Source organism: Mauremys reevesii, linkage group 7, assembly GCF_016161935.1.
Source record: "Mauremys reevesii isolate NIE-2019 linkage group 7, ASM1616193v1, whole genome shotgun sequence".
NCBI lineage: Eukaryota > Metazoa > Chordata > Testudines > Geoemydidae > Mauremys > Mauremys reevesii.
Window position 1 is genome coordinate 41,357,698 of NC_052629.1, and position 12,143 is coordinate 41,369,840.

Below are 12,143 nucleotides of genomic sequence, written 5' to 3' on the forward strand. Positions count from 1 at the left end.
CTGGTTAGAGTACTCGGCTGCCAGTTGGCAAGCTGGCTGCTTCAATACCTGCCACCTATTGACACAGGGGAAGAGCTGCCCCATGTGGTTAATATTTCTGAGCAATTGCACTCATATACAATGTATGTAAGTGGGCTTCTGACCACTCCCTGTTCTCTTCAAGGCCACGACAGTATTTTGCATGTAATAATACTCGGCTAAAGTTCAAAGCCTGCCATCCACTGATAAACGCTACAGTACCTCTAATTATATGTTTTTCTTCTCTTTTCATTTCAGACTAAGTCAGAATTCACGGTCGAATTTTCTGTCAGTGACAGCCAAGGGGTAAGTGTGACTCTTTTTTTCATTTCGTGATCTGAGACCAGAGAAGCCTGGAGTGGGACTGGGAGAACACTGGCTGTTGAGGAGTTCACAGCCATTGCAATCCCAGCCTCTCCCTGAAAGGGGCATTAGAGAGTGAACAGGAGAGCACTGTATGCCATGATGTAGAAATACAGATGCAAGTTGTTTTACCGTTACATAGAAGCTGTGGAGCTGCAGGGAGTAATGGAGAAAGCCACTGGCTCGGGAGATCTTGCAGCTACAATGCTATCATCTCCTAGAAGGGGAGCTGTAAGGAGTGGAGTGGCTGCACTGGATACTGGGGAATGGAGAAGTACTTTAGTCCCAACATCTACCAGCAGGAGGCATCATAAGTCCCATTGGACCTTGGCTGTTGGGGATCTAAAGAGAATGATGTACAGGAGCTGTGGCTCTAGGGCAGTGACAGCTGCTGAAGTTTTAGTCTCTTCCTGCCTGGATCTTCAATTTTACATCTGTCCCTTCTGTGAAATCCTTTGAGAATGAAGAAAATACCCAGTAGCCTAATGCCAGCTGTATGTTTTTTTCCTTCTGGCCACAGGTGATCAAGGGGACAGTGAATATCCAAGTGGGAGATGTGAATGACAATCCTCCAAGATTTCACAATCAGCCCTACAGTGTTCGCATTGCAGAGGTAGGAGCCTGGATTTCCTCTGGAGAGACCTTTTCCCTGGACACTTTTTCTTCTCATGGGCAGAGCTTGCCCATTGGTGTCAGTTAATTGTAAAAGGAGCATAGCTCTCTGTCCAGCTGTGTGGTGATGGTGATGGCCCCCTGGGGTGTTTGGTCTCTTCCACCTTCCTGTTGTTGGGGTTCCGTGAAGGATGAAATCCCTGAAAGTCTAGGCCATTTGTTTCCAATGGGTAGTAGTGGAGTGATAACGCTCCAGAGGCAGAGTATATCTGTTGGGAAAAGGCAGGTGGAGGAGTGAGGTGTGAGCTCAAAGAAATGTAACACACACTCCGTGTGGGGTTTTAACTCAGGAGCAAGCTTTGGGAAAGAGCGAAGATTGAAAGCAGCCCAAAATAGGAATCTGGTTTTTGCTTCTGCTTTCTTTTGGGGACAAAGGAAGAGGTGTCTCCATGGAGGTAATTTTGTGTAGAAGTAAATGTTCCCTCAAGCCTTTTTAGATTAGTGGCAAACTCTGGGAAAGCTCTGCCTGAATGGCTCTGCTCTCTCAGCTATTTAGTCTCCTTGTAGACCTCTCTGTAGTGATGAGATTCTTCTCCCCAGGAGAAGACCGTCACGCTCCTTCCAGGGTAGCTTGGCCATGCTGGCTGCCAGGAAGAAGATAGCTCCTATATCGTTGCTAACCTTGTATAAAGTTGTGTAAAATCAGTCAAGGAGAATGATCAAGGAGCTTCTCACTCAGGAGATTTTTGGGCTGATTTCAGGATTGTTGGGTACAGCCTAGCAGCCAGTGTTTAGTGAGGGAGAGGATGGAGACCGACAAGCTGCACCATGGCTGGTACTAGTCTTAGTCAAATGATTAACAGTTTTGAAATGGAGAAATGAACTGATGGAGCCTTTTCCCTGTCTGATGCTGGGCCCCGCTATTCCCAGACTAGGGGAGCCCTCTTCCTGTCTGACCCCAGGCAGACCCTTGTTATTCCTGGAGCATGCGTCTGTGTGCAGATAAAGGAGTGCATCAGTGTATGTGAAACTGAGCAGTCTTTGGTAATTGAGAAATACAAATTATTGGATTACAAATGTTTGGTTAATATGCTGGCTTACAGGCTCCCTGCTGTGCTGGAGCTTGGATCTTTCACTTTCCCTCTCCTGTGTGGGTGAGTTTCCTTCATTAGGCTGCTTGTGATAAATTGGCCTGAAGTTTGTCTCCCATTTGCTTTGTCTGCTTCTATGTGAAACAAATAATCTGAAACACCTCTTTGAGAATGACAGTGCATCAGAGGCATTTCTTTTCCCTTTTAGAGTGTAAACTTTAAAAAAAGTCAGCAATACTTGTATTACCCATTCCCTGCTTCCTTTGTATGCCCAGACCTCTTGAAATGAATGAGGAGTGACTGGATCTCCATCCTGCAGATCCTCTGTACGGTGATATGTCTGAAGGGGAGGGTATTTTAGTTGGTCTGCAAAGTGAGTGAGCAATCCATGTTAGAACTGCATGTCCTGTCTCCACAAGGCCACTCTAGGATATGGGAGAGGAGGAAATTGGCTTATAGGTGACTTCACCTAAATCCTTGAACACATAGACCGTTGTTTTCTATTGCTCTCCTCCTTTCAAACTATTTTCCTATCTACAGAAGCAATGTACTCCTCCCTGGAACACAGGTAAGACTAGAAGAGAATGTTCTCTCCTTCTTCCCCATCCCAACATCACCCCATAAAAACCTGTTAAAATATTTTATGGTGTGTGTTAGAGAAAGGGCTCCCTCCTGGTCATGAAGAAATGAACGGAAACTGCATTTCTGTACCCATCTGGAATTGATGCTAGATTAATCTCCCATATTTATATAGCTGGAGCAGCCATGCCATTTCTCCTCTCACTTGTCACCTCCATCTTGAGAACTAAGATCGCAAATTCAGATATATGGAAGGCTGGAGATTTAACTTACTGGCATCGAGTATGGGGAGGAAGGAGGGCCAAGGTTCAGGAATGGATGTGAAAGTTAAACTCGGTTGCAGGGGCGGCTCTACAAAGTAGGCTGCCCCAAGCAGCGCGGAGCGCTGCGCCGCCCTTCCCCAGTCCCGCGGCGGGTCCCCTCTTCCCGCGGCTCCGGCATCCTGGGGAGGGCGGCATTTGGCTCCGGTGGAGCTCGCCGGCATGCCTGCGGCAGGTCCACCGGAGCCCGGACGAGCGGACCTGCCGCAGTCATGCCTGCGGGAGCTCAACCGGAGCCGCGGGAAGACGGGACCCGCCGCAGGCATGACTGCGGCAGGTCCGCTCGTCCCGGGCTCCGGTGGACCTGCCGCAGGCATGCCGGCGGGAGCTCCACCGGAGCCAAATGCCGCCCTCCCCAGGATGCCGCCCCAAGCGGGCGCTTGGCCCGCTGGTGCCTAGAGCCGCCCCTGCTCGGTTGAGAAAAAGGCGTTGTGGCAGCAGTGCTGGAAGAGAGAAAAAGAAAATCTGTCACACTCTTTCTCTGCTGGCCTCTTCTGGAAAAGAGTCACCTGCTTTCTAGTGAGGGGTCTTTCAGCCCATCTTGCCAGATTTGGCTGTAGCGAGCATCGTGTTACCCATAATGGACCAACATTGAAACTTAGTTTTCAGAGCTCATGCTTTTTTGGAAATTGGTCTAATGTAATTGTGTTCATGAGCCAATTTGTAATCTCTGTCCATGATCTTTAAGCAAGGACAGTGGTCAGAGGTAATGAGCCACATACTCATCATTCAGCCAGTATCCTGAAAGCACTTCTGTTCTTCTACCAGGAGATAACATTTCCATGGTGCCTTTTTAATGTGTGGTAAAGTACTGAGAAAAAGGGAGGAAGTGCTTCTTTGAATCCAATAGGACGTTCTAAAGGTATCAGTATGCTAGAAAAGTCATCACTATTATTTGTCCTCTTTTCCTCCATAACACTGCTGGTGGAGTCACTTGTAGCTTATTGTCAAGTATCAGAGGGGTAGCCGTGTTAGTCTGGTTCTGTAGAAGCAGCAAAGAATCCTGTGGCACCTTATAGACTAACAGATGTTTTGCAGCATGAGCTTACCACTGCTTGCATCCGAAGAAGTGGGTATTCACCCACGAAAGCTCATGCTGCAAAACATCTGTTAGTCTATAAGGTGCCACAGGATTCTTTGCTGCTTGTAGCTTATTATACTACAGATCCTTGGGAGGCGACAGTCTGGCTTCAAGCTTACGCCTTTTTGTGGAGGGTATTTTCATTTTGTAGGAACTTTGGGTTGGCAAGGACATGCCCTTCTTCCCACCACAGTTTCACATTACATTTTCCAAAGCCTATCAGTCCATCCCTGTTCAGGTGGAAATCCTAGGGAGAGGAGTCACAAGCCCACCTACAGGCCAGAACAGAGCAAGCAAGAGAGATAATACCGTCTCATTTTTAAAGCTGACAATTGGGTGTGGTGTTTAGCTGCTACAATCACCTGGTACTGAATGCCTATAGCTGCCATTGACTTCCCAGGGAGGTGTAAGTTCTCTTCACCTTGGAAAATCAGGCCCCTGGCACAAAAGGGTGGCTTTGCTTCATGCTAGGTATGTTACTTTGAAGCAGGGGCGGCTCTAGGCATTTTGCCGCCCCAAGCATGGCAGGCAGGCTGCCTTCGGCGGCATGCCTGCGGAGGGTCTGCCGAAGCCGCAGGACCAGCAGACCCTCCGCAGGCATGCCGCTGAAGGCAGCCTGCCTGCCGCCCTCGCGGCGACCGGCAGAGCGCCCCCAGCGGCTTGCTGCCCCAAACATGCACTTGGTGTGCTGGTGCCTGGAGCCGCCTCTGCTTTGAAGTGTCCAACGTTCAACTGGAACGACAGTAGTTCCAAGGAATGTAGACACATTGTTGCTATGGGACACAGCTGTGGAGGGTATTAGGAACTCCTCTATGATATTGCTCTTGATAAACAGTGAGGTTACTAATAGTCAGAGATGATCCCTGCCCTAAAGAGCTTGTGATCCAGGTTTAAGACCAGACATGAACAGGCAAAATGAACAAATGGGACTGTGAAATTGGGGAGGGAGACTGGGCTAACAGTAATGCAAATGTGATTTCCCTTAAATTAGCTGCTGGCACACTTTGTAGATATTGAGGGTTTTCCCTGGTTCTATTCCTGTATTTATTTTGTGATAGTAGTGGTCCCAACTAAGAGATGGAGCAGCAGGGGAAGTATGGCAGTAGAGAATTCAAAAATAACGTGTATAAATAAATGGAACATGAGAAAACACCCTTTAAAGGTACTGCTTCTGAATAGGTATGTGTAGCAGGGTGAACCCCTGCTCCTTCCCTGAAGGGGTTAAAAACAGCCCTGGGAAGGGGCTGTAGCAGGAGAAAACAGCCTTTAGGCAGTGCTGATTGGGAAAGTGGCTGCAGCTGGGGCCACACCCCAATCAGGCCACAGCTGGCCCTATAAAAGGCCAGGGAAGCCAGAAGCAAGACAGTCTCTCTCTGGCTGTAGAGAGAGATGGGCCTGGCTGCAGGGAGCTAGACCAGGTACCTGAGGGGAGCAGGGCTGGGGACAGGCTGAGGAGCTGGGGAGCTCCAGCCTGGAAAGCCCCAGGCTGCGGCCTAGCATTGGGCTAGCAGCTACTGGGGGGTTGCAGAGGGCAGCCCGGGGTAGGCCAAAGCAGCAGGTCCAAACCCTCCTTGTCAGTGATGAGTAGGCTGATACTGCAGTCTGCCCCAGGACGTGGGGCTAGACAATGACTGGCAGTGGCCATACACTGAGGCAAGGTGGGGATGGAGGGTGGGGGTTCCCTGAGAGGGGAGACCCTGAGAGAAAGGGGTTACTGCCGGGGGGCAGCACCCCATGTAAAAGGGCACCGGGTCCAGGGAGGGACACGGGGGCCAGAGGACAGGCGGATCACCGGCCTGCAGAGGGCGCTCCAGGGCTGGAACGAGCCAATTCCCCGGAGTCACCAGCAGGAGGTGCCGCAGGGGTGAGTCCGACCCGTCTACAGTATACCAGTGCCTTACAAAGCCCATTTGTTTCAAGAATGTAAATTATTTGGACATGAGCCATGTAGTGCACTTTGCAAGTGTGTGTGTGTGAGGGAATATGTGAGTGGGATTAGTGGGAATGCAAATGCACCCTTTAACGTTAAGCTCTGTGTGTTGCACTGATCATTGGACTGGCAATCACACTGCTTTGCCTTATGCTTTTGTACGGTGCCTGTGGCATGGTGGTCTTCAGTGCCTGTCATGTCTTAGGGTACGTCCATACTTACCGCCGGGTCGACGGGTAGCGTTCGACTTCTCGGAGTTCGAACTATCTCATCTAATCTAGACGCGATAGTTCGAACTCCGAACGCGCTCCCGTCGACTCCGGAACGGTGGAGTCGACAGGGGAGCCGCGGACTTCGATCCCGCGGCGTCTGGACAGGTAAGAAGTTCGAACTAAGGTAGTTCAACTTCAGCTACGCTATTCACGTAGCTGAAGTCGCGTACCTTAGTTCGACCCCCCACCCTAGTGCAGACCAGGCCTTACTTACATCACAGTCACCTGTTTGGAATAGCAGAGCAGGTGTGTGCATTTGTGGAAGGAGGGAGGTCTCTCCCCAAACCCCTCACTTTGCTGTTCCAGTGCAATTATCCATTTTATCTGGGCAAAAGGGCCTGCAATTCACTTGTCGAACTCTAATGAGGCAGCTCGGATGCTTTCAAGTCTGTAAAGAAAGGGGAATCCAGCTAGAATTGGCAACTTAATTCACCAAGCTGGCCTTGACAGACCTCATTAAGTTCCCGTGTATTCATTTCAGGCTAATGGCTGTCATGCTGACTGCTGTTTGATTTGCTATAATAGACTTCTATGGTTTTCCAATTTGCTAAAACATGTTTGCCTGTGTCTGTGCCCTGCAGAGCATCGGTAGTACATTAGTTAGGCACCCATGTGCATGCCACACTGACCTTCAGGGTTTGTTCTCTAAGATGCATTTTTTCACTGTTTTCCTTGCCCCTACTACATAGAATCATAAACTCATAGAAACATAGGGCTGAAAGGGACCTTGAGAAGTCATCAAGTCCAGCCCATTGTGTTGAGGCAGGACCAAATAAACCTAGACTATCCCTAATAGGTGCTTGTCCAGCTTGTTCATAAAAATCTCCAGTGATGGGGATTCCACAACTTCCCCATGAAGCCTATTTCAGAGCTCAGCTACCTTTATAGTTGGAAAGTCTGTCTTAATATCTAACCTAAATCTTCCCTGCTGCAGATTAAGCCCCTTACTTCTTGTCCAACCTTCAGTGGAGATGGAGAACAACTGATCATTGTCGTCTTTTTAACAGCTCTGACCATATTTGAAGACTGTTATCAGGTCCCCCTTCTGTCGTCTCTTTTTCAAGACTAAATGTGCAGTTTTTTAACCTTTCCTCATAGTTGCTGCTCTCCTCTGGACTCTCTCCAATTTGTCCAAAAATTGTGACTCCTAGAATTGGACACAGTACTCCTGATGAGATCTCACTAGTGCCAAGTAGATCAGGACAATTATCTTCTGTGTTTTATGTACAACACTCCTGTTAATACACCCCGGAATGATATTAGCCTTTTTCGCAACTGTGTCACATTATTGACTCATTCAGTTTGCGATCCTGTATAATCCCCAGATCCTTTTCAGCAATACTACTACCAATCAGTTATTCCCTTTATGTAGTTGTGCATTAGTTTTCCTTCCCAAGTGTAGTACTTTTTCACTTGTTTTTATTGAATTTCATCTTGTTGAATTCAGACAAATTATCCAATTTATCTAGATCATTTCAAATTCTAACCTTGTCCTCCAAAGTGCTTGCAACCCCTCCCACTTGGTGTCATGGACAAATTTTATAAGCGTCCTCTCCACTCCATTATCCAAGTCATTAATTAAAATATTGAATAGTGCCATCAGCCCCAGGACTGACCTCTGTGGGATCCCACTAGATGCATCATCACAGTGGACCATTGATAACTACTCTTTGAGTATGGTCTTTCAACCAGTTGTGCACTCACTTTAGAGAAATTTCATAATCTCTTCCTTCCCTCCTATATTTCTGTTTCCACTTTTCCCAGAATCTGGATTTTAAATAAAAAATGTATAATGCTGAGATCTTTCTCTGTGTTGTCTGGAAATAGACATGGAGCATCAGTAAATGCCAGAAACCCAGTTTCACGCATGAGATCTAGTCAAGCTTTGGGATTGTCCAGACTCTGGTGGGGAATAGTGGATGTTCCTGGATCGGAAAATTCTTGTGTATCTTTAAATGTCAGCTAGCCATTTATCTCTTCATTGTACATAACATGTAGGAAAATAAGTCTGGTCTGCCAGCCTGACATGGTATAATGATTCTATGTAAAACCAGCTAACAAAGACAGAACAGAACCAACACTTATTTTTGGAGTCTGGTCCAGGTATGGTACAAGGCTAGACACAGAATATTTCCTGTGGGTACAGCAATGCCTCTCTAGTCCAGTCTGCATACACGTAACTTTCAGGGGCAGGTGCCTCCCTATTCACTGGGTTATGCATCACATTCATGATGGGAGCCTCTGGCTGTATAAAATAGCGTGGTTCTGCACACCCAGATTTTGTGGGTATTAACTCCATATGTATTCAGTATCAACAGGATTAAGTTGTTGGTCCTGCAGGTTCCATGCATAACATCGGTACCGGGTGAGCTAACTGGTTCAGTGGGGAATTGAGAGTCCTGACTGGATGACAGAAATGTCAGTTGACTGTTTCCTTCCTGGCTGAACCTTCCATGAGGTTATTTCCAACAGGGATTTTCTCTTCTGTAGCAGCAGTTTTCTCATCATCTTCTTTAGCATAAGAACAGCCATACTGGGTCAGAACAAAGGTCCATCTAGCCCAGTATTCTGTCTTCCAACAGTGGCCAATGTCAGGTGCAGGGGTGAAAGTAAGGCGATACGGGCCGGTACAGCGTACCAGTAAAAGGTGGCCGCCTGTACCGCTGACTTTAAAGTGCTGCCATGGCAGTGTTTTAAAGGACCCCGCTTAAAGCGCTGCTGCTTTTGCGCCCCCTCATCGGTGGCCCTGTCAGACCCAACAGGGCCGCCAATTGGGGGGGGGTCACAAAAGCGGCAGCAACGTTATTAAAGTGCTGCTGCTGCAGTGCTTTAAGCAAGGTCCTTTTAAAGCTCTGCCACGTCAGCGCTTTAACATCCCTGCCCCTTCTCCCCCCCCTCCCCGGCTGCTGACGGGGGGCGGGGGGCAAATGGAGCAGCTACGCTGGGACTGGTGATTTAAAAGGGCCGAGGGCTCCTGGGCCCTTTAAATTGCTGCTGGAGCCCTGAGTGGCGCGAGCAGGCTGGCTGGGGGACACTGAACTAGTAAGAGAGAAATTTTACTTTCACCCTTGGTCAGGTGCCCCAGAGGGAATGAACAGAACAGGTAGTCATCGAGTGAGCCATTCCTTGTCTCCCATCTTCTGGCAAACAGAGGCTAGGGACATCATTGATGCCCATCCAGGCTAATAGCCATTGATGGGCCTTCACAATATCCTCTGGCAAAGAGTTCCAGAGGTTGACTGTGTGTTGTGTGAAAAAATACTTCATTTTCTTTGTTTTAAACCTGCTGCCTATTAATTTCATTTGGTGAACCCCTAGTTCTCATGTTATGAGAAGGAGAAAATAACACTTCCTTGTTTACTTTCTCCACTCCAGTCATGATTTTATAGACCCCTATCATATCCCCCCGTAGTCATCTTTTTTCCAAAGTGAAAAGTCCCCAGTCTTATTAATCTCTCCTCATACAGCAGCTGTTCCATAACCCTAATAATTTTTTGTTGCCCTTTTCTGAACCTTTTCCAATTCTAATATATCGTTTTTGAGATGGGGGTGACCACATCTGCATGCAGTATTCAAGATGTGAGCGTACCATGGATTTATATAGAGGCAATATAATATTTTCAGTCTTATTACCTATCCCTTTCTTAATGATTCCCAACATTCTGTTTGCTTTTTTTTTTTTTTTTTTTTTTACTGCTGCTGCACATTGAGTGGATGTTTTCAGAGAACTATCCACAATGACTTCAAGATCTTTCTTGAGTGGTAACAGCTAATTTAGACCCCATCATTTTATATGTATAGTTGGGATTATGTTTTCCAATGTGTATTACTTTGCATTTATTAACATTGAATTTCATCTGCCATTTTCTTGCCCAGTCATCCAGTTTTGAGAGATCCTCTTGTAGCTTTTCACAGTCTGCCTGGGACTTAACTATCTTGTAGTTTTGTATCATCTGCAAATTTTGCCACCTCACTGTTTACCCCTTTTTCCAGATCATTTATGAATATGTTGACTAGGACTGGGCCCAGTACAGACCCTTGGGGGACACCACTATTTACCTCTCTCCATTCTGAAAACTGACCATTTATTCCTACCCTTTGTTTCCTATCTTTTAACCAGTTACCAATCTATGAGAGGACTTTCCGTCTTATCCCATGACTGCTTGCTTTGCTTAAGAGTCTTTGGTGAGGGACTTTGTCAGAGGCTTTCTGAAAATCTAAATACATTATATCCACTGGATCCCCCTTGTCCACATACCTGTTCTAGTAGATAGGTGAGGCATGATTTCCCTTTACATAAACTATGTTGACTCTTCCTCAACAAATTATGTTCATCTACGTGTCTGACAATTTTGTTGTTTGCCTAGTACTGAAATCAGGCTTACTGGCCTGTAATTGTCAGGGTCACCTCTGAAGCCCTTTTTAAAAATTGATGTCACATTAGCTATCCTCCAGTCATTTTGGTACAAGGCTGATTTAAATGATAGGTTACAGACCATAGTTAGTAGCCCAGAAATTTCACATTTGAGTTCCTTCAGAACTCTTGGGTGAATACCATCTGGTCCTGGTGACTTATTACTGTTTAGTTTATCAATTTGTTACAAAACCTCCTCTTATGACACCTCAATCTGGGATATTTCCTCAGATTTGTCACCTAAAAAGAATGGCTCAAGTTTGGGAATCTCCCTCATATCTTCAACCAGGGGAAGACTGATGCAAAGAGTTCATTTAGTTTCTCCACAATGGCCTTATCTTCCTTGAGTGCTCCTTTAGCATCTCAATTGTCCAGTGGCCCCACTGGATGTTTAGGAGGTATCAGTCCTTTGTCCATCCCCTCCCACAAATCAAAATTCCTAGAGATTTTGGCCGACTGTCTCAATGTTGCTAATGGTACCAGCCTCTGTGTGTGTGTGTGTGTGTGTGTGTGTGTGTGTGTGCGCGCGCGCGCATACGTTTATTGTGATGTCATGTGTGACAACAGCAAAGAATGTTCTTCTGCAGCATTCTTGCCTTGCGTTCAGTCTGCCAACTTGCTTGGTTGACAACGGCTGAAGAACCAAGGAGCTATTGGATATGTGTACTAACCATCTGTCAACAACTGCTTGAATCAGCTATTTCCACAGGTTTCAGAAAAGAGAATGGGTTTTTACAAAAGGTAATCCCCAGTTTAATTTCCTGCTCATTGGATCACACATTATAGGTTGGTGCCTCCTTGTCCTAGGGACTAGTGGGGCTAGCGTTGCAACAGTCAGTTCTCAACGTTCCATTTTGATTTGACTGTGGGCATCTTTCAGTTCCCCATCTGCTTTGGGATTTTAAATTCCTTTGAGGCAGATTTAGATTTTTATCTTTCAGAAGACTAGTCTGAGTCTGCTATATTCTGTTATATTTAACACATTGGATAATATATAGAGTAATGTGTATTATTAGGTTACATCTTTTGGCATAAGACTGTCTTCTCGGTCACGCTTTAGGTGCCAGACTGCCACTTAGTACCTCAACCACCCATGAGATGATGCACCAAAAGAAGTACCTGTAATTTGACAGGTCATACTAATTTATACTAGGGCTTTGTTTACAGCACAAGAGGCTTCCACTACATCTATAACCATCTGCCTATTGATCTGTGAGAGAGAGAGAGAGAGAAGCAGAGACCAATAAATCATCTCCAAATTTCTCTGCCACTGGATTGAGCCATTCAGCTGCCAGTGCCTCTGGGCTACAGAATCTAAATATCTCTCATCCACTCCAAAGGGCATTTTGTGGGCTAAGGTTCTTTGACCTTTCCCTCCTGTTAGTATGGTGAGGAGGTAATTAGAAAACTCCTCTAAACATCAGATAGGTGGCATCATTTAGAAAACTGCCACCTTTGGCTTT

General features: G+C 46.6%; 1 protein-coding gene across 15 annotated transcripts in view; it reads left to right on the forward strand.

The window, feature by feature from the left end:
- CDH23 (cadherin related 23) overlaps window positions 1-12,143 on the forward strand; it is a 509,234-nt gene that overhangs the window by 131,079 nt on the left and 366,012 nt on the right. For 13 of the 15 annotated variants that reach the window (XR_005582753.1, XR_005582754.1, XM_039481222.1 and 10 more), the window contains exons 5-6: window positions 277-324; window positions 902-994. Coding sequence is in view for 11 of the 15 variants with exons in the window: in XM_039481222.1 (XP_039337156.1) it covers window positions 277-324; window positions 902-994 (141 nt within the window). In the remaining 4 variants the exon portion in view is untranslated. Of the gene's footprint in view, window positions 1-276; window positions 325-901; window positions 995-11,294; window positions 11,422-12,143 lie in introns of those variants that run through there. The other 2 variants (XM_039481205.1, XM_039481203.1) reach the window with 2 other exon arrangements.